Source organism: Coregonus clupeaformis, chromosome 33 (genome assembly GCF_020615455.1).
Source record: "Coregonus clupeaformis isolate EN_2021a chromosome 33, ASM2061545v1, whole genome shotgun sequence".
Classification (NCBI taxonomy): domain Eukaryota; kingdom Metazoa; phylum Chordata; class Actinopteri; order Salmoniformes; family Salmonidae; genus Coregonus; species Coregonus clupeaformis.
The window spans coordinates 24,866,464-24,888,641 of record NC_059224.1 but is presented as its reverse complement, the minus strand read 5'-3'; the positions used below and the strand labels follow the sequence as shown (position 1 = coordinate 24,888,641).

Genomic DNA, 22,178 nt, shown 5'->3' with positions numbered 1-22,178 from the left:
CAGGTCCAGCTAATAGAGGCTAAATATGTCCCCCTCACTAAAACACATTTTCCCATGTGGCCATTATCTGGGAACATCAGACACTATAATTAAACCTACCCACAGGGCAAAGACATCAGGGCCCATATTCGCAAAGTGTCTCAGAGTAGGAGTGTAAAACTAGGATCAATTTACCTTTTTAGATCCTAATGAATATGATTATATGGACAGCATTGACATGATCCTAAATCAGCACTCCTACTCTGACACACTTTGTGAATATGAGCCCAGATAAACATCCAATTTTGGTTGATATTTGATTGATATTCTTTGGAGAGACTGCATGTGCTTTAGGTGTGAGAAAAGGGGTTTGTTTGCATATTAGATCAACATGATTATGCAGGTCCCCTCACCATGTGTACCTAACAGGCCGACTTTCTCTTAGAAATCAAGGTGTTCAGCTGGTGATTTAGTAATGCAATTAATTCTGAGTATTGAAGGGTACATTTTTCCACTTGGTCATGACCTGTAAAAGCCTAGGACCAGACTCATCATTTGTTGCGCAAACCAAAATGTTGTGTGCCTTAAAAATGCACAATTCAGAAACAAGCATATAACAGTTTATAATAATGCTCAAATCCACAAGTTGGTGAGAAAAGGATAGAAAGACAGTCAGATGAGACACAATTGATTCACAATAACATGATGTACTGTCAGATAATCTGTGTCAGTGTTTGTAGCGTACTTAGCATTCTCTAGTGAGAGATTGATTAGATAATTCACCCTTAGGACTATCATGGCAAGCTGAACATTGTGTCTCTGAGTGGAGTTGTCCATTTTAATACTGAAGGGATTGTGCAAACGGAGGTGGTGTGTTGAAGCATACCTCTCATGCTTGGCTTCTTACAGACTACAGGCGCCATGGCTCTACGTGGCCAGGTGAGTTTCAGTTGGACCTGTGCCATAGGGACTGAGAGCCATCATAAAATAGTCCACTGGGCACACCACGTCATTTCAACATGAATAATTGGGTAATATTTGGTTGAGAAATTGATCAAAGAGATTACAAACTGTATTCACCCACTCAAAAGACAGCCCAAAGTTAGTTGAATTTCCAATGGATTATCACTATGCTTTCAACCATCTAAAAGCACAACCAAATTCCAATGGAACAACAATGTCAGATTTTAGGTTTATATTTTGTTTATTTATACAACAGATTCAACTGTTATCACTGTGCTTCATCTAATAACAGAACCAAATGGCCTGAATTGCAGTTGAGATTACATGAAAAGTACATGGTGAAAGTGATCAGTGCCTTTCGAGACTGAGCAGATTATTACAGCAATTGTGAAGATCTTCACAGACATGCGATGACCTATGCATGCTATCTTGAACATGCATGATTTAAATGATTACATAAGAAGAAATGTACACTGAGTGTACAAAACATTATGAACTCTTTTCATGACATAGACTGACCAGGGGAATCCAGGTGAAAGCGATGATCCCTTATTGATGTCACTTGTTAAATCCACTTCAATCAGTGTAGATGAAGGGGAGGAGACAGGTTAAAGAAGGATTTTTAAGTCTTGAAACAATTGAGACATGGATTGTGTGTGTGACCTTCAGAGGGTGAATGAGTAAGACAAACGATTGAAGTGCCTTTGAACGGGGTATGGTAGTAGGTGCCATGTGCACTGGTTTGTGTCAAGAACTGCAAAACTGCTGGATTTTTCACGCTCAACAGTTTCCTGTGTGTATCAAGAATGGTCCACCACCCAAAGGACATCCAGCCACCTTGACATCCAGCCAACTTGGGTAGCATTGGTGTCAACATTGGCCAACATCCCTGTGGAACGCTTTCGACACCTTGTAGAGTCCATGCCCTGACGAATTGAGGCATTTCAAAATGTGGTCATGGATGTGTTTCTAATTTTAAGGTTGAATGTTATATTTGTTTGTAAGATAGCCTTAACTTTAGGCTATTTACTGTATCACAAAAGTGAAATGTTGTGTTTGGTTGACAATGCAACCAAATATCAGCATTTAAAGGAGATATATCTAATGCTTGGATAGTTCCATCTCAGCCACTGGCTTAATCCCATTCTTTAACTTTTATTTTTGGTTGAGTTGGAGACGTGGATCCAACATATAATTTGTTAACCAACATATAATTTGTTAACTTAACTACATTTTGAAAGTGATATTGAATTGTGTTTGTTTGTCAATGCAACCAAATATCAACATTTAAAGGAGACTTATCTCCTGCTTGGATAGTTCCATCTGTGCCACTGACTTAGTCTGGCTTTAATTCCAGTTTGTCTACAAATTAATAATTTATATGTTGGATTCACATCTCCATCTCAACCAAAAATCCAAGTTAAAGAATAGGACTAAATCAAATAAAATCAAACTTTAAATGCACTTGAAATACATTTTGATTTGATTTAGTCCTATTCTTTAACTTTGTTTTTTGGTTGAGATGGAGACGTGAATCCAACATATAATTTATGCATTTTTAAACAAACTGGAATTAAAGCCAGACTAAGTCAGAGCTTGAAACCCTATTGTATTGTCTATTTTTAGTTTAATTCAGGGCTGAATTGAAAAAATAGCTGTTGATTACATTGTAAATGCTATGTAGCCCTAAATAGCGTCATTCATGATATATGAGGGATAACGTATGATCACATTTCATAACCTACCCTTTGGAATGACTTCGATAGCAACAGTGAATCTATTTTGTTTTTAAGTGGAGATCTCTCAACAATCATTCTCACAATAGCACATTGGTAATAGTCAGTGACAAATATCATAGCTAAGCAGGGCTGGGCTTGGTTAACCTCTACGGGATCGGTGTCCCGTATTTGGGACGGTTGAGCTAACGTGCGCTAATGTGATTAGCATGACTGTTGTAAGTAACAGCAAACTTTCCAGGACATAGACATGTCTTATATGGGCTTAAATTCTTGTTAATCTAACTGCACTGTCCAATTTACAGTAGCTATTACAGTGAAAAAATACCATGCTATTGTTTGAGGAGAGTGCACAACAACAAATTACCTATCACGGCAACTGGTTTGATACATTCACCTCTGAAGGTAAATAATGTCCTTACATTCAGTAATCTTGCTCTGATTTGTCATCCTGAGGGTCCCAGAGATAAAATGTAGCATAGTTTTGTTTGATAAAATCCACTGGGTTCTACAGTTTGAACCCCTGCTGTCTCTGGCTCCACACCCACCCCACCCGGTCATCTAGATGTGTGAAAGTTAGTGTATAAGCTAATGAGGTACAGTGGGGGAAAAAAGTATTTAGTCAGCCACCAATTGTGCAAGTTCTCCCACTTAAAAGGATGAGAGAGGCCTGTAATTTTCATCATAGGTACACGTCAACTATGACAGACAAATTGAGAATTGTAGGATTGATCACATTGTAGGATTTTTAATGAATTTATTTGCAAATTATGGTGGAAAATAAGTATTTGGTCACCTACAAACAAGCAAGATTTCTGGCTCTCACAGACCTGTAACTTCTTCTTTAAGAGGCTCCTCTGTCCTCCACTCGTTACCTGTATTAATGGCACCTGTTTGAACTTGTTATCAGTATAAAAGACACCTGTCCACAACCTCAAACAGTCACACTCCAAACTCCACTATGGCCAAGACCAAAGAGCTGTCAAAGGACACCAGAAACAAAATTGTAGACCTGCACCAGGCTGGGAAGACTGAATCTGCAATAGGTAAGCAGCTTGGTTTGAAGAAATCAACTGTGGGAGCAATTATTAGGAAATGGAAGACATACAAGACCACTGATAATCTCCCTCGATCTGGGGCTCCACGCAAGATCTCACCCCGTGGGGTCAAAATGATCACAAGAACGGTGAGCAAAAATCCCAGAACCACAAGGGGGGACCTAGTGAATGACCTGCAGAGAGCTGGGACCAAAGATACAAAGCCTACCATCAGTAACACACTACGCCGCCAGGGACTCAAATCCTGCAGTGCCAGACGTGTCCCCCTGCTTAAGCCAGTACATGTCCAGGCCCGTCTGAAGTTTGCTAGAGTGCATTTGGATGATCCAGAAGAGGATTGGGAGGAATGTCATATGGTCAGATGAAACCAAAATAGAACTTTTTGGTAAAAACTCAACTCGTTGTGTTTGGAGGACAAAGAATGCTGAGTTGCATCCAAAGAACACCATACCTACTGTGAAGCATGGGGGTGGAAACATCATGCTTTGGGGCTGTTTTTCTGCAAAGGGACCAGGACGACTGATCCGTGTAAAGGAAAGAATGAATGGGGCCATGTATCGTGAGATTTTGAGTGAAAACCTCCTTCCACCAGCAAGGGCATTGAAGATGAAACGTGGCTGGGTCTTTCAGCATGACAATGATCCCAAACACACAGCCCGGGCAATGAAGGAGTGGCTTCGTAAGAAGCATTTCAAGGTCCTGGAGTGGCCTAGCCAGTCTCCAGATCTCAACCCCATAGAAAATCTTTGGAGGTGTCACGCCCTGGCTCTGGGGACTCTAGTATGTTGAGCCAGGGTGTGAGTTTTCATTAGTTTTTCGTTCTAGTTTTGTAGTTCTATGTTGGCCAGTGTGGTTCTCAATCAGAGGCAACGTGTATCAGCTGTTGCTTGTTGTCTCTGATTGGGAACCATACTTAAGCAGCCAGTTTTTCCCACAGTGTTTGTGGGATCTTGTTCCTGTGTAGGTTTGTGTTTTTGCACCTTTGGACGTCACGTATCGATTTGTTGTTTTTGTTTGTGTAATCATTATTTAATAAATATGTTCACCTTCCACGCTGCGCCTTGGTCCTCTGTATCCGACGATCGTGACAGAAGATCCCACCAACACTGGACCAAGCAGCGTGTCCAGGAGCCAGCGCCAGAGGTATCGCTAAAGGACATCAACCTCGACTGGGCCTGGCCCACGGGGAGGAGAGACCCCCAGAATTTTTTTAGGGGGGGGCTCACGCCGTGGACGACGGGGCAGCAGGAGGCCGCGATAGAGCGGTCCAGCGGGTTTGCAGAGGAGGCCGCCAGGTTAAGGGGGCCACTGGTCACAGAGGAGAGGGAAAGTGTAGAGGCACGGCGAGAGGTACTGGGGTGTGTTACCAGTCCGGGCCGGCCCGTTCCTGATCCCTGCGTAGGGCCAGTGGTGTGTGTCCCTAGTACGGTCCGGCCTGTTCCTGTTCCTCGCATCGAGCCTGTGGTGGCGCGTCGTCAGCCCGGCCCGGCCTGTTCCTGCTCCACGCACCAAGCCTATGGTGCGATCGTCAGCCCGGCCCGGCCTGTTCCTGCTCCACGCACCAAGCCTATGGTGCGCATCGTCAGCCCGGTTCGGCCTGTTCCTGCTCCCCACACCAAGCCAGTGGTGTGCGTCGTCAGTCCGGCACAGCCCATGCCTGTTCCACCGGTGCCTGGTCCGGCACCGGTCAGCTGCTCCACGCCGGAGCTAGAGCAATCAGCTCCACCGGTGTTCAGTCCAGCTCCGGCCAGCAGGGTCAGACCGGACCAGGGGTACTTTGGGGGGTTGGAGAGGGAGTGGGAATCATGCCCGGAGCCGGATCCGCCGCCAAGGCGGAGTGCCCACCCGGTCCCTCCCCTGTGGTGTTTGGTTGGCGCGGCCGGAGTCCGCGCCTTTGGGGGGGGGTACTGTCACGCCCTGGCTCTGGGGACTCTAGTATGTTGAGCCAGGGTGTGAGTTTTCATTTGTTTTTCGTTCTAGTTTTGTAGTTCTATGTTGGCCATTGTGGTTCTCAATCAGAGGCAACATGTATCAGCTGTTGCTTGTTGTCTCTGATTGGGAACCATACTTAAGCAGCCAGTTTTCCCACAGTGTTTGTGGGATCTTGTTCCTGTGTAGGTTTGTGTTTTTGCACCTTTGGACGTCACGTATCGATTTGTTGTTTTTGTTCGTGTAATCATTATTTGATAAATATATTCACCTTCCACGCTGCGCCTTGGTCCTCTGTATCCGACGATCGTGACAGGAGGGAGTTGAAAGTCCGTGTTGCCCAGCGACAGCCCCAAAACATCACTGCTCTAGAGGAGATCTGCATGGAGGAATGGGCCAAAATACCAGCAACAGTGTGTGAAAACCTTGTGAAGACTTACAGAAAACGTTTGACCTGTGTCATTTCCAACAAAGGGTATATAACAAAGTATTGAGAAACTTTTGTTATTGACCAAATACTTATTTTCCACCATAATTTGCAAATAAATTCATTAAAAATCCTACAATGTGGTTTTCTGGAAAAATTTTTCTCATTTTGTCTGTCATAGTTGACGTGTACCTATGATGAAAATTACAGGCCTCTCTCATCTTTTTAAGTGGGAGAACTTGCACAATTGGTGGCTGACTAAATACTTTTTTCCCCCACTGTATGACATTACTGGGAGTGTGTACATTTACATTTTGTATTACCATATCATTTTTGTATGTTCTCTATAGTTATGTACTTGAAAATGTATCAATTGACCAATTTGGCACATTTGGGCAGACTTGATACAAAATAGTCCAGTATTGCAATGATTCACTTGTTCAATCTGAAACTTTGTACACCCACTTCTGCCATCTAGTGGCCAAAATCTAAATTGCGCCTAAACTGCAATATTATATTGTGGCCTTTCTCTTGCATTTCAAAGATGATGGAACAAAAAAATTAATAGAAAACGCATGTTTTTTTGTTTGTATTATCTTTTACCAGATCTAATGTGTTATATTCTCCTACATTAATTTCACATTAACACAAACTTCAAAGTGTTTCCTTTCAAATGGTATCAAGAATATGCATATCCATGCTTCAGGTCCTGAGCTACAGGCAGTTAGATTTGGATATGTCATTTAAAAAATTGAAAAAAAGGGTTAGATCCTTAAGAGGTTAAACACCTGGATGAAAGACCAAAAGGTACAGTTGAAGTCGGAAGTTTACATACACCTTAGTCAAATACATTTAAACTCAGTTTTTCACAATTCCTGACATTTAGTCCTAGTAAAAATTCCCTGTCTTAGGTCAGTTAGGATCACCACTTTATTTTAAGAATGTGAAATGTCAGAATAATAGTAGAGAGAATGATTTATTTCAGGTTTTATTTCTTTCATCACATTCCCAGTGGGTCAGAAGTTTACATACACTCAATTAGTATTTGGTAGCATTGCCTTTAAATTGTTTAACTTGGGTCAAATGTGTCGGGTAACCTTCCACAAGCTTCCCACAATAAGTTGGGTGAATTTTGGCCCATTCCTCCTGACAGAGCTGGTGTAACTGAGTCAGGTTTGTAGGCCTCCTTGCTCGCACACGCTTTTTCAGTTCTGCCCACACATTTTCTATAGGATTGAGGTCAGGGCTTTGTGATGGCCACTCCAATACCTTGACTTTATTGTCCTTAAGCCATTTTGCCACAACTTTGGAAGTATGCATTGTCCATTTGGAAGACCCATTTGCGACCAAGCTTTAACTTCCTGACTGATGTCTTGAGATGTTGCTTCAATATATCCATCTATTTTGTTAAGTGCACCAGTCCCTCCTGCAGCATGATGCTGCCACCCCCGTGCTTCATGGTTGGGATGGTGTTCTTCGGCTTGCAAGCAACCCCCCTTTTCCTCCAAACATAACGATGGTCATTATGGCCAAACAGTTCTATTTTTGTTTCATCAGACCAGAGGACATTTCTCCAAAAAGTACGATCTTTGTCCCCATGTGCAGTTGCAAACCATAGTCTGGCTTTTTTATGGTGGTCTTGGAGCAGTGGCTTCTTCCTTGCTGAGCGGCCTTTCAGGTTATGTCGATATAGGACTCGTTTTACTGTGGATATAGATACTTTTGTACTGGTTTCCTCCAGCATCTTCACAAGGTCCTTTGCTGTTGTTCTGGGATTGATTTGCACTTTTCGCACCAAAGTACGTTCATCTCTAGGAGACAGAACGCGTCTCCTTCCTGAGCGGTAAGACGGCTGCGTGGTCCCATGGTGTTTATACTTGCGTACTATTGTTTGTACAGATGAACGTGGTACCTTCAGGCGTTTGGAAATTGCTCCCAAGGATGAACCAGACTTGTGGAGGTCTACAATTTTTTTTCTGAGGTCGTGGCTGATTTCTTTTAATTTTCCCATGATGTCAAGCAAAGAGGCACTGAGTTTGAAGGTAGTCCTTGAAATACATCCACAGGTACACCTCCAATTGACTCAAATGATGTCAATTAGCCTATCAGAAGCTTCTAAAGCCAAGTGTCACGAACGTCTTCCAAATGAGTAGACCAAAGCGCAGCGCGTTGAGCGAACATGACTTTATTAATTCAAAGTCTGGAACAAAACAACAAAACAAGAACGATTCGTGAAGTCCTCTGCAATACTGACAGAACATGGAACAAAACCCACAACACCCACAGGAAAACATACAGATAAATATGGCTCCCAATCAGAGATAACGAGCCGACAGCTGACACTCGTTACCTCCGATTGGGAGTCATTGAACCCAACAAAGAAATACAACACATAGTACCACCCAACCAAACAAAACACCACGAAACGAACACACCCTGGCTCAACACACAAAGTCCCGGAGCCAGAGCGTGACAGTACCCCCTAAAAGGCGCGGACTGCGACCGCGCCTCAATAAGGCTAAACAAGGGAGGGCTGGGTGGGCATACCTCTTCGGCGGTGGTTCTGGCTCTGGCCGTGGTCCCCACCCCACCAAAGTCACTACCCGCTTACGTAGCCTCCTCCACATGACCACCCCCCAACTAAACCCCACTGGATTAAGGGGCGGCACCGGACTAAAGGGCAGCACCGGACTAAGGGGCAGCACCGGACTAAGGGGCAGCACCGGACTAAGGGGCAGTACCGGACTAAGGGGCAGCACCAGGATAAGGGGCAGCACCGGGCTAAGGGACAGCACCGGACTCAATGGCGGATCCTGGCTGGCTGGCTCTGGCGGATCCTGGCTGGACGGCTCATGGCTGGCTGAAGGATCTGGCTGCTCGTGGCTGGCTGACGGATCTGGCTGCTCATGGCTGGCTGACGGATCTGGCTGCTCGCGGCTGGCCGACGGATCTGGCTGCTCATGGCTGGCCGACGGATCTGGCTGCTCATGGCTGGCTGACGGATCTGGCTGCTCATGGCCGGCTGACGGATCTGGCTGCTCATGGCTGGCGGAAGGCTCTGGCTGATCCTGTCTGGCGGAAGGCTCTGGCTGATCCTGTCTGGCGGAAGGCTCTGGCTGATCCTGTCTGGCGGAAGGCTCTAGCGGCTCCGGTCTGGCGGACGGCTCTGAAGGCTCATGGCAGACGGGCGGCTTTGCAGGCTCCGTACAGACGGGCAGTTCATGCAGCGCTTGGCAGACGGACAGTTCAGACGGCGTTGGGCAGACAGGCAGTTCAGGCGCCGTTGGGCAGACGGGCAGTTCAAGCGCCCGTTGGGCAGACGGGCAGTTCAGGCGCCGTTGGGCAGACGGCAGACTCTGGCCGTCTGAGGCGCACCGGAGGCCTGGTGCGTGGTGCCGGAACTGGAGGTACCGGGCTGAGGACACGCATCTCAGGGCTAGTGCGGGGAGAAGGAACAGGCCGGACCGGGCTGGCGTACGCGCACCGTAGGTTTGGTGCGAGTGGCAGGAACAGGCGGGTCGGGCTGGCGACGCGCACCGTAGACTTGGTGCGGGTGGCAGGAACAGGCCGGACCGGGCTGGCGACGCGCACCGTAGGTTTGGTGCGAGTGGCAGGAACAGGCCGGGTCGGGCTGGCGACGTGCACCGTAGGTTTGGTGCGAGTGGCAGGAACAGGCCGGGCTGGGCTGGCGACGCACACCGTAGGTTCTGTGCGTGGAGCAGGAACAGGCCGGGCTGGGCTGGCGACGCACACCGTAGGTTCTGTGCGTGGAGCAGGAACAGGCCGGGCTGGGCTGGCGACGCACACCGTAGGTTCTGTGCGTGGAGCAGGAACAGGCCGGGCTGGGCTGGCGACGCACACCGTAGGTTCTGTGCGTGGAGCAGGAACAGGCCGGGCTGGGCTGGTGACGCACACCTTAGGTTCTGTGCGTGGAGCAGGAACAGGCCGGGCTGGGCTGGCGACGCACACCGTAGGTTCTGTGCGTGGAGCAGGAACAGGCCAGGCTGGGCTGGCGACGCACACCGTAGGTTCTGTGCGTGGAGCAGGAACAGGCCGGGCTGGGCTGGCGACGCACACCGTAGGTTCTGTGCGTGGAGCAGGAACAGGCCGGGCTGGGCTGGCGACGCACACCGTAGGTTCTGTGCGTGGAGCAGGAACAGGCCGGGCTGGACTGGCGACGCACACCGTGGGCTTGATGCGTGGAGTAGGAACAGGCCGGTCCGTACTGGGAACACACACCACTGGCTTTAACTGGGGATCAGGAACGGGCCGGACCGGACTGGTAACACACATCAGTCTCTCACGCCGTGCCGCAACAACTTCCCTTCCTCTACTCGCCAATGGCTCCCGTAATCCGATAGCCTTCTCTCCACGTCTCCCTGTGGCAGCCTCCTGCTGCCCAGCCGCCGCCATGTGCCCCCCAAAAACTTTTTGGGGTTGCCTCTCGTCCTTCCAACGATGACCCTGCTGACGCCGTTGCTCTCTCTCGCCAGGGCCTTGATCTTCCCCCAAGGTCCCTTGCCCCCGAGCATGTCCTCCCAGGACCACGATTTGCCCACCTGGGCCATCGCCAGCCTCTCGATCTCCTTACCAGGCGCCTCCTCCCATGTCCAGTCTCTTTGCTCCTGGACACGCTGCTTGGTCCTTTTATGGTGGGTTTTTCTGTCACGAACGTCTTCCAAATGAGTAGACCAAAGCGCAGCGCGTTGAGCGAACATGACTTTATTTAGTTAAAGCACGACAAAACAAGAAACACGACTAGTGAAGTCCACAGTAACACTGACTGAACATGGAACAAAAACCCACAACACCCACAGGAAAACATACAGATAAATATGGCTCCCAATCAGAGATAACGAGCCGACAGCTGACACTCGTTACCTCCGATTGGGAGTCATTGAACCCAACAAAGAAATACAACACATAGAACCACCCAACCAAACAAAACACCACGAAACGAACACACCCTGGCTCAACACACAAAGTCCCGGAGCCAGAGCGTGTTTTTTTTCCCAAGCTGTTTAAAGGCACAGTCAACAAGTGAAATAATCTGTCTGTAAACAATTGTTGGAAAAATTACTTGTGTCATGCACAAATTAGATGTCCTAACCGACTTGCCAAAACTATAGTTTGTTAACAAGAAATGTGTGGAGTGGTTGAAAAACGAGTTTTAATGACTCCAACCTAAGTGTATGTAAACTTCCGACTTTAACTGTAGTTGTAGATACTGTAGATCAGATACTGGGGGCGGCAGGTAGTTTAGTGGTTAAGAGCGTTGTGCCAGTAACCGAAAGTTCGCTGGTTCTAATCCCCGAGCCGACTAGGTGAAAAATCTGTCGATGTGCCCTTGAGCAAGGCACTTAACCCTAATTGCTCCTGTAAGTCGCTCTGGATAAGAGCGTCTGCTAAATGACTAAAAATGTAAAATGTAAATCAATTCTCCAGTAGGAGGTGCTGCCCAGCCTATTATAATTTTTTTCTGGATATAACGTTAAAGATCTGACGTTGTTTTAAAAGTACAAATTCATATTTTATTCAAGGTTTGCCCATGAAATTTGGTTACCATAATGAAAATAATCCTGTGGTTGAAATTTCACCCTTTTTTCAAATCCAATGTATTTTCCACGTAGATTCCGTGTCACAATACGTTGGCAAATTACTAGGGGTGTAACGATTCGTTTTAACAACGATTCGATTTGTATCACGATTCGTGGTTGTCGATATGATTCAAGGACGATATTGGTTCATTTAGAACGATACGATCCGAAACGATTCAGTGACTTGAAATCGATTCAGTAACCTTCTAGCCAAAAATTCAACCAGTGTGACTGAAATAAATACCTGGATACTGGACAGTGCAGGTGAAGTTTCCTAGATTCCTGTTTCTTGTAAGGACCGCAATGGTGGCTTGATAATTTCTCGCTCGTCGGCTTCTCCTCTGTCGTCCGCCATGCTATGTTTTGTTGTCTTGGCGCCTTTGCGCTGCTGCTGGCGCGATGACGTCACGGATAGGCAGACTGAATCGCGTAATGTTTAAAGCCTTTATCATTAAAAGTGCTAAGAAAAAACATCCATATAAACAGGGGTGCACATACCTTTTTCAGTGAGTTACTCAGGTGAGTACCAGCAGATGGTGTCTGGTACTCACCCCATATGTAGTGTGGTCTTAATAAGTACAGTCTTCCTCACTGTCCTCTTCAGTGTCGCCCCCACTGTCCTCTGCTTCAGCTTCCTGCATGGTAGATGAAGATGCTGCAGATACACCTCCCTGTCCTTGGTTGAGCCTCCGATTAGCTGTCTCCATCCACAGGTCAACAGCAAGCTTTGGGTCAAATGTCTCTGTGGTCTGCTTTGACAGGTGAATGTGCATCAGGGCTGAGAGACGAGCATGTGACAGACAAGATCTGTACTTGGTTTTTATTATGTTGAGATGTGAGAATCCCCTCTCACAAGCTGCACTGCTTAAAGGCAGTGTAAGAGACAGCTTAACCACCTTGTTGATGTTGGAATAAGCATCTGGGTTACTTGTACTTACTATTTGGACCAAGTCATACACAGAAGAGGCTCCCAGGCGTTTTCCTGCCTGCTTTGCGCATCCATTCTGTCACAGTGGTATCTTTGTCAAGTTGCAAGGTGGCCTCATATTTCTTGAGAATGCTGCAAACTGTTGTGTTTCCAAAACTGTGGAGGTCTTGCATTTCCTGAGGCCATGTTGAAGGATCAAATACTAAGAAATGATCACATGACTTGAGGGAGTCATATCTGATTTCAAACTCTTCAATTAACCCCCCTGAGTAAGTGTGTCTTGTCTCTGTCAGCATCAGCATTGGAAACAGTGTGTGCCCTGTGGCTTTCACCATCAAGCAGAAGTGTGAACTGTCCAATGGCCACCATGAGTTCATCCTTACATTCTCCAATGGTCAGCTTTTCCTTCTGAAACCTAATGGATGTGGTCTTCAAAATGTTGCAAATGTCAAGCATGTTTGACAGAAAGCACTGAAAACGCTCTGTGCAGATATGCTGCAAGTCACTTATCACTCGTAACCAGTTGCATTTTAATGGCTGGCAATAGTCTTGATATTTTTAACAGTGTTTCATGCCTCCATGCAGACCATCTGGTATTATGAAACTTATCCAGTTCCACAAAGGAGATCCCATTTTCTTCACATAGCTTTATTCAGTGCAGCAGTTTTTTTTGCTCCACCTTTTTGTAAATAAAACTGCAGCAGCTTGACCACAGAGCAGTGAAATGTCTCACAGTAAGGAACGTTGCGATCAGCTGATTTCGCGCAATTCTCCAGTGTGTGTGCGGTGCACAGAATGTGCACAAGGGAGTCTCCAACCGCAGCATGTTGCCGGAGTTTTGGCACAACGCCGTTGTAGATACCTACGTTGACAGCAGCCCCGTCTGTGCACACAGCGACCAACTTTGTTGTCCAGTCATCCAAGCCTGTGTCCTGGAAAAGTCTCACAAGTCCGTCTGTTATGGCCTGTGCGGTTCGGTCAGCACCCAATTCAATCAGTCCAATAAAGTCTGAAGTAAACTCTCTGTTGCTGGACACAGACACAATGTAAACTACTTCCTGCTCAGTTTTTGTGATGTCCTCAGATCCATCAAAAAGCAGCCCCCAAAATTCAGCAGACTGCAACTTGGCTCGTAACTCCCGCTGATGGTGTGAGCGATGCTCTGCATGATCCGTGTGCCCCCTTCACGTGAATGATATGCACCTCCGACATTTACTCCTAGCCGCTTCAGTAAAGGAACATCCTCAGAATAGGAAGACATGGGACGTGCGTGTTTAGCTTTATGGAAAGAGAAAAATATTAAACAGAGCTTGCTGCTGTTCTTCATTCAGCTTGTCTCGCCATCTGGCAAGTGGGCGACTGGACATTTATTCTCGGCTAGCTTTTAGCAATGGCTTGCGCACATTCGTGTGCTCCTTGCTCTTTTCATGTTTGTCAAATAAAGGATGGTTGAAATTCTTTGAGCCTTTATAAAATACACCTGTTTTGTCTGCTAGATGTGGATTTGAGCGGCAAATCTTGCACCACATTTCAGTGCGCTCATCGTCAGCTTCAAGCCACTGCACATCTTGGAGCCACTTTTCCGAAAAAAGTATTTTCTTCGGCTCTGGCTCCAGTTGGCGTTTTCTTTGTAGGTGGCGAAACGCCAAAGAAGCTGCTTAATGTCTGTTGCTTTTTGGACATCCCTGACAGTAGTTGACAAGCAACATGTCATGTGTAAGGTTAGATGAGAAGATCGGTCAAGTACGCAAAGGCGCGTAGTAACACAAGTGGCATTACGCATTCCTGATTTTTGTCGCGCTTGCGTATCTGCGTACCAGTTATGTGCACCCTGCATATAAAGTCTGACGTGCTTAAATCCAATGGGTTATTTCCTAGTATCGATACAATCGATTTATTACATTTTAAAACGATGTTAGATCGATATATGTTGTCCAAAAGGCCAACTCGCCGAGCACAGATCGATGTAGTTGGATCATAGGAATATAAATCGATACATCGATGTAGTAGATGGATCGTTACACCCCTACAAATTACGTTGAAACATTGATTCAACCAGTTTGTGCCCAGTGGGAGGCTACTGGGACCACTTAACAGCACTCAAAACCAAAAATCCCTTTCACAATATCCAATCATTACAGACCAAGACACGCTGACTTTGTTTGCTGTATTTATGAATCATCAAGCTGGGGTGGCACACACATAATTACAAGGTGTCTGTATGCATAAAACAACAGGATATTCAATTTTCATTTTCCAGACTTAAGATCCTTTGATTGTGTGCCTCAAACGTTGTTTATAGTTGTTTATACACTACAGGCAGGATGTCCGCTCTAGCAAACCTCACCAAACATCTCACTCATTCTATTTCTGTAGTGTTCTATCAGACTAGAGTATTCTGACTTGCTCCAAGCATCCCATACTTAGGTTAATGACACACTGGGTGCCAATAGCAGCCACGATGCAATATGATTATAATAGATTCTCCACATAGTTCATGTTGTTTTCCACATTTGACAGATAGGAGCAGTTATGTGGTTGATATGTTTTTTTAAATGTTTATACCTCTTCTCTTTGTCATTTGGTAGAAGAATGTGATACTTATATAAATCCAGAGCCATTTGTTTGGTAAACCAATTTGGTGATAACATGGTGGCCATTCCAATTCTCCATCTGAAACTAAGTTTGTGTAACTCTATATCTATGACTGTGTGTCAATCCAACTTTCCGGTCATGCGGGAATATTTCTACAGGAATGAGGAAAGCGAGATGGACCAGTGATGTGTTCTAGTAAACCATGTTTACAGGATAAAGTAATCCTTCTAAATCCCCCTACCCCACCCCACCCCCAAAAAAAAAATAAATACATTGTAAAGTGGTTATCCCACTGGCTATAAGGTGAAATTTGTAAGTCGCTCTGGATAAGAGCGTCTGCTAAATGACGTAAATGTAAATGTAAATGTTTACATACAGTGCATTCGTATTCAACCCCCTTCACTTTTTCCACATTTTGTTACGTTACAGCCTTATTCTAAAATAGATTAAATTGTTTTTTCACCTCATCAATCTATACACAATACCTCATAATGACAAAGCAAAAACAGGTTTTTAGAAGTTTTTGCAAATGTATAAATAACAAAAAAATGAAATATGACATTTACATAAGTATTCAGACCCTTTACTCAGTACTTTGTTGAAGCACCTTTGGCAGCGATTAGAGCCTCGAGTCTTCTTGGGTATGACGCTACAAGCTTGGCACACCTGTATTTGTGGAGTGTCTCCCATTCTTCTCTGCAGATCCTCTCAAGCTCTGTCAGGTTGGATAGGGAGCGTCACTGCACAGCTATTTTCAGGTCTCTCCAGAGATGTTAGATCGGGTTCAAGTCCGGACTCTGGCTGGGCCACTCAAGGACATTCAGAGACTTGTCCCGAAACCACTCCTGTGTTGTCTTGGTTGTGTGCTTAGGGTTGTTGTCCTGTTGGAAGGTGAACCTTCACCCCAGTCTGAGTTCCTGAGCGCTCTGGAGCAGGTTTTCATCAAGGATCTTTCAGTACTTTGCTCTGTTCATCTTTCCCTCGATCCTGACTAGTCTCCCAGTCTCTTTGTCATTATGGGGTATAGTGTGTAGATTGATGAGAGACAAAATCAATTTAATCCACTTTAGAATAAGGCTGTAATGTAACAAAATGTGGAAAAAGGGAAGGGGTCTGAATACTTTCCGAATACACTGTAGACGTTCTGTCACAAAGAGGTTTTTAAGATGTGGTCCCATTCTGTCTCAATATTTAACCTCTCCTGAAGAGGTCAACATAGGTAGTCATTGAAATTCCAGTGTGTACCATACATCTATTCTACTGTATGTCTCCTAGTATGGAATGTTACCTCATACCCAGGGGATTAACATGGATATAGTGTTACCATAGAGAAAATCTCAGAGGGACATTTTTTACATAAACAGTGATGTAAATAGTGAATTGACTTAAATATATATCTGTTTTTGAGTATTTTGTGTTGAATGCCTGGTGATCCGAAGGTAGTGAGTGATTTTTCCCCCACAATCCCACCCCTTCCTATACATGTACAGTATACATAAGTAAGTTCCATTGGAAAATCCACACCCTATAATTCACCAACCCATAGGGCAAGTGATACAGTATCAGCTAGAGCACTGCCCCCTTTCCCTACCTTCCTCGAAGAAACACAAGCAGTGTAGAGTTCACCTGAGCGTCATAAACCCCTCCTCCTCTATCACGCCTCCACAATAAGAGGTGATCCTCTATTCTACAGCTTATTTGGACTAGAGGACTACCTGAGAGAAGATAGTCACAAGAGAGAAGATACTCACAGACACACAGGCAGAGATAGATTAATCAAGGGGGAAGGACCAGAGGTTTATCACTTTATACAAACACCCCACAGACACAGGTGAGCTGATAAGGCTGTCAGGGGCGCTCATTCACACATGGAACGTCAGGAGAGCTGTGTGTTCTAGCCCGACAGAGAAGAGCGAATATATTGAGAGATCATAAAAAGACTGCTTCCTGATCACCTCACTTGTGTGGATACAAAGATAGACACAGGTAAACTTTCAAGACTTCCTTTTAAGCAATAAGTGAATGAACACCACACTCTTAGAAAAAAAGGTGCTATCTAGAACCTAAAAGGGTTATTCTGCTGTCCCCATAGGAGAACCCTTTTGAAGAACCCTATTTGGTTCCAGGTACAACCCTTTTGGTTCCAGGTACAACCCTTTTTGGTTCCATGTAGAACCCTTTCCACAGAGGGTTATACATGGAACCAAAAAGGGTTATCCTATGGGGACAGCTGAATAACCCTTTTGGAACCCTTTTTTCTAAGAGTGTACAGTAAAGGTTTTTCCTCACTACAGTTTGATCAAATGGTGTGGCTTATATAATGGCTTTAGGTAGTGGTTACTGTGTCAGTGGAACAACTAATTGTCCAAATAAATTGCTTATTTTAATCTGGAAACAGCATAACAAGTTGGCAGTTTTACTGTATTTGAATCATGCCAGCTACCTCAGTTTACCTGAGGGAGTATCTGACACATTGTCCTGAAAGCTGCAGTAAGTAACTATCCACTATTAAATATCTAGATCTCTGAGAAACCTTTAAAAGCCTCATACAAATCTTAGATGAATAATTGTGGATCCATTGGAACTAATTTGTTGAGGATCCATGATTGGAACTATCAGGAAGTTTGTTAAACCTTGTACTAACTGTACAGAAAAACAGCACACCTTGGAGATTTCTGCATTGTCTGAAAAATAGGGCAAATTCCTTAACAGCAGCATTTTCCTTAGGTGCTTTTTGCTTTGACTAACAATACAAGCAAGATAGCATCACCTTCACGTTTTAGGCAAATTAGGAAAGTCCCTAACCAGTTTGTCTTCCAGTCAGGAGCAAAACGTTTCCTTTGAATTCCCAACTGTTGTTCCATTACAGGTATATGAATATGAAACACTCTCCTTGGGAAAGAAATGTGAGTAAAATGTGGTACTACCAGTTAGAAAAAGCCATGATTGCAACACTATCTCAAAAGTTCAAGAAGCTTTAGACACATAAATATAGTGTGAACCAGTGGAGGCTGGTGAGGGGAGGACGGCTCATAATAATGGCTGGAAAGGAGCAAATGGAATAGCATCAAACACATGGAAACCCCTGAGGGGCTGCCCCCAGGTGGTAAGGGTAGGTAACAACACATCTGCCACGCTGATCCTCAACATTGGGGCCCCTCAGGGGTGATTGCTCAGTCCCCTCCTGTCCTCCCTGTTCACCCATGACTGCATGGCCAGGCACGACTCCAACACCATCATTAAGTTTGCTGACGACACAACAGTGGTAGGCCTGATCACCGACAACGATGAGACAGCCTATAGGGAGGAGGTCAGAGACCTGACCATGTGGTGCCAGGATAACAACCTCTCCCTCAATGTGATCAAGACAAAAGAGATGATTGTGGACTACAGGAAAGGGGGACTGAGCTCGCCCCCATTCTCATCGACGAGGCTGTAGTGGAGCAGGTTGAGAGCTTCAAGTTCCTTGGTATCCACATCACCAACAAACTATCATGGTCCAAACACACCAAGACAGTCGTGAAGAGGGCATGACAAAGCCTATTCCCCCTCAGGAGACTGAAAAGATTTGACGTGGGTCCTCAGATCCTCAAAAAGTTCTACAGCCGCACCATCGAGAGCATCCTGACTGGTTGCATCACTGCCATGTATGGCAACTGCACAGGCGGTGTCAGAGGAAGGCCCTAAAAATTGTCAAAGACTCCAGCCACCCTAGTCATAGACTGTTCTCTCTGCTACCGCACGGCAAGCGGTAACGCTTGGTCCAAAAGGCTTCTTAACAGCTTCTACCCCCAAGCCATAAGACTCCTGAACAGCTAATCAAATGGCTACCCGGACTATTTGCAGCGGCCACTCTGTTTATTATCTATGCATAGTCACTTTAACTCTACCTACATGTACATATTACCTCAATTACCTCGACTAACATGTGCCCCCGCACATTGACCCGTACCGGTACCCCCTATATATAGCCTCACTACTGTTATTTTACAGCGTCTCTTTAAAAAAATTTTTTTACTTATCCATTTTTTACTTAACACTTATTTTTCTTAAAACTGCATTGTTGGTTAAGGGCTTATAAGTAAGCATTTCACTGTAAGGTCTACATCTGTTGTATTCGGCGCATGTGACAAATAAAATGTGATTTGATTTGACTTGATTTGGTGTATTTGATACCATTCCACCTATTCCGCTCCAGCCATTACCACGAGCCCGTCCTCCCCAATTAAGGTGCCACCAACCTCCTGTGGTGTGAACAATGACATTGAGTGAAACCAAATCTAATGCAATCACAGCAAAAGTCAAAGAAAAAAACATTGTTTATGCTTAAAAGTAATAGCCCTGAAAGAAAAACAAGTCTCCAAGGTTACTTATTAACAAACTAAGGTGCCTCAGTGTTCATGTTCGAGTACAAGAGGTCAGAGGAGGCTGGTGGGAGGAGCTATAGGATCCATGTAATGGCTGGAATGGAATCAATGGAACGGAGTCAAACACATTCTTTCCATGTGTTTGGTGTGTTTGGTATCATTCCATTGCTTCCATTCCAGCCATTAACAATGAGCCCATCCTCCTATAGCTTCTCCCACCAGCCTCCTCTGCAAGAGGTTGTTTAGACTTTTCCCTCTGTGAGACAATTAATTAAGCATTCAGCATTTTTTAAGCATCATCTCTTACTAGACTAACCGTTGTGCCACAAGCTATGTGTGTGGAGTTTGTATAGTATTCCAGTGTGTTTGCTTTGACGTGTGTACGAGAAAAACGGGTTCCTTTATTATACAGTCACTGCTGCAGGTACCATTCCATAAATGGATCCATCTCAACCTGGTCATGACAATTATGGCACATTTTGGCAAAGGTTGGCATTTGGGGTGTAGCTATGAAATGACAAAATGAAAAATAAAACTAAGGAATGAGTATCAAATAATCTCAAGTGAGTTTTCTTAATCTAGTTTGTTTGTCCTCACAATTTCAGAGTTGCCTAAAGGCCAACTAGACCATTCAACTGAGTGACATCCACCCTCCACCTCAGCCTTCAAGGGTTGAACTCACTAACTGAAGTTATACACCATCAAGTCCAAGATGCCTCGGAAGACTGCCCTGTACATCAAATCGGCCACCATGCGCTGGCCCCGCAAGCAGAAGCGTCGTGAGCTGCTGTCAGTCAGCATGATCAGCCTACCGCTGGGCGACTTCCGTCACCTCTCCCACATCGGATTGGATGCCCACGGTGATGCCTTCGGCGACCTTACAGCCTTCCAGCAGACCGGTAGTCTCATCCTCCACAGCTCCCAAAGCCACCAGGACCTCTACTCCAACATCACCCCCAATGAGACTCCCCCAGCCCCACCCAAGCCCCCACGACTCCTCAACCCAGAAGAGATGGATGCACAGGCCACTAAAGCCAGAACCATTCCCCAGGCTTCCAGGCACAATAAGTGCCACTCCCTGCCTTTACTGGATTCTGTGGAGGTGGTGTACGACGGATTGTACCAACGAGAGGAGGTAAAGCAGGAGCAGGAGCAGGAAGAGGAGGGAGGGTTAACGATAGGTCCGGATGGATTAGAATTGAACGCGGCCCCCCAACAGGCTCCTTGTCCCCCAGTGGAGGCCCCTCCAGTGGTCGAGGAAGACTCGTCTTTTGCCCTGAACCTTGACCTGGGGCCATCCATACTAGAAGATGTCCTGCAGGTGATGGACCAGCTTTACCAGTGAGACTTTGAGAAGGGTGGCCTTCATACATATGATTGTAATGTATTTTGTTCTAAGGGCCTTTCAAGAAACCCAATACACTGTACATAGGGAGAAAAACTCCAAACTCCTTCCTTTCTAATGGGAATTGAAAGAGGTTGGGCCATGGATGGACAAATGGGCTGAATCATTGTCAAGTGTCAGGATGCTAATCGGCACAATTATTTTCAATGACTGCCGACATAGAGGACAGATTGTACAATATTTCCTTCTCTTGGAAACAAGATTATACGTGCCTCTATCGTTTAGTTTGACTAACTAGAGGGATGTGTCATATCTGGGTCAACGCTTTGGACATTTACCGTTCTCAGGTGAAAGATCTGTGAGCCAATGACACTCCACTCCACCTCGATCATGTGACTTAGTGACAGATGATGTCACATATTTGTATCACATACGTGTCTAGAGGAGACATGTTGTGAAAGGTAAGAAAGACAGACAGTAAATTATGAGACAGAGCTGTGTGACAGACGTTTATGACTGAAGCTTGTCTGACAACTTCTGTTGTGAAACACTGAAAGATCACTGGTTGCTTTTTTCTTTTCAGTGTGTAGGCCTACTATACGGGGATTATAGAACTAGCTCTCCCATAGTATCTAAGTCAGCTACAGTATGACTCACTAGAGTGTATACGTATGGGCCTATTTCTTGTTTTTCTTACCAAGTACTCAAGGGGAAAGTTCACCAACAAACCTTTATGAATATACTACTGTATAAGTCTTTATGACATGGTTTATGGCGTGACTGTGAATAGTATCAGTCTATAAAAGTTTATTCGGAAAAGCAAAGATCACCGACAATCCTTTTGTTTCCCATATCATAATCTGTTAGATAGATTAAGGTGGAGCATGAACTCTGTCCAGAACAATGAACTCACATTTGTTTAAACTATATGAATAAAAAATATTTTATGATATATAGTGTGAAAAAAAAGAGGGTAGGAAAAACTCCCTAGAAAGGCAAAACCTAGGAAGAATAAGCTTTCATTTGTGAAATAAAACCATAAAGCTAAAATAGTGCTTACTTTTTGCGTCCCTGTGCCACTTTATTCTTTAACATCACTGCTACCTCCTGGTGGCCCATGTTGTAATAACTACCACATCAGTTTGTCTTTCTACACCACCTGATGGAGATATTTCACAGCATTATTTTGGCTGGCATGTACATCTTCATTACTTCATGGTCCAGTGGGTCAATGTCAAACATTTAAAAGATAAC

At 45.1% G+C, this 22,178-nt stretch overlaps 1 protein-coding gene across 1 annotated transcript; it reads left to right on the top strand.

Annotated features, from left to right (window-relative positions):
- Positions 1 to 16,933: 16,933 nt before the first annotated feature.
- Positions 16,934 to 21,852, top strand: LOC121549269 (cdc42 effector protein 3). Its single transcript, XM_041861128.2, has 2 exons — positions 16,934 to 17,198; positions 20,185 to 21,852. The coding sequence occupies exon 2, from the start codon at positions 20,292 to 20,294 to the stop codon at positions 20,922 to 20,924; it is 633 nt and encodes a 210-aa protein (XP_041717062.1). The 5' UTR covers positions 16,934 to 17,198; positions 20,185 to 20,291; the 3' UTR covers positions 20,925 to 21,852.
- The last annotated feature ends 326 nt before the right edge of the window (positions 21,853 to 22,178 follow it).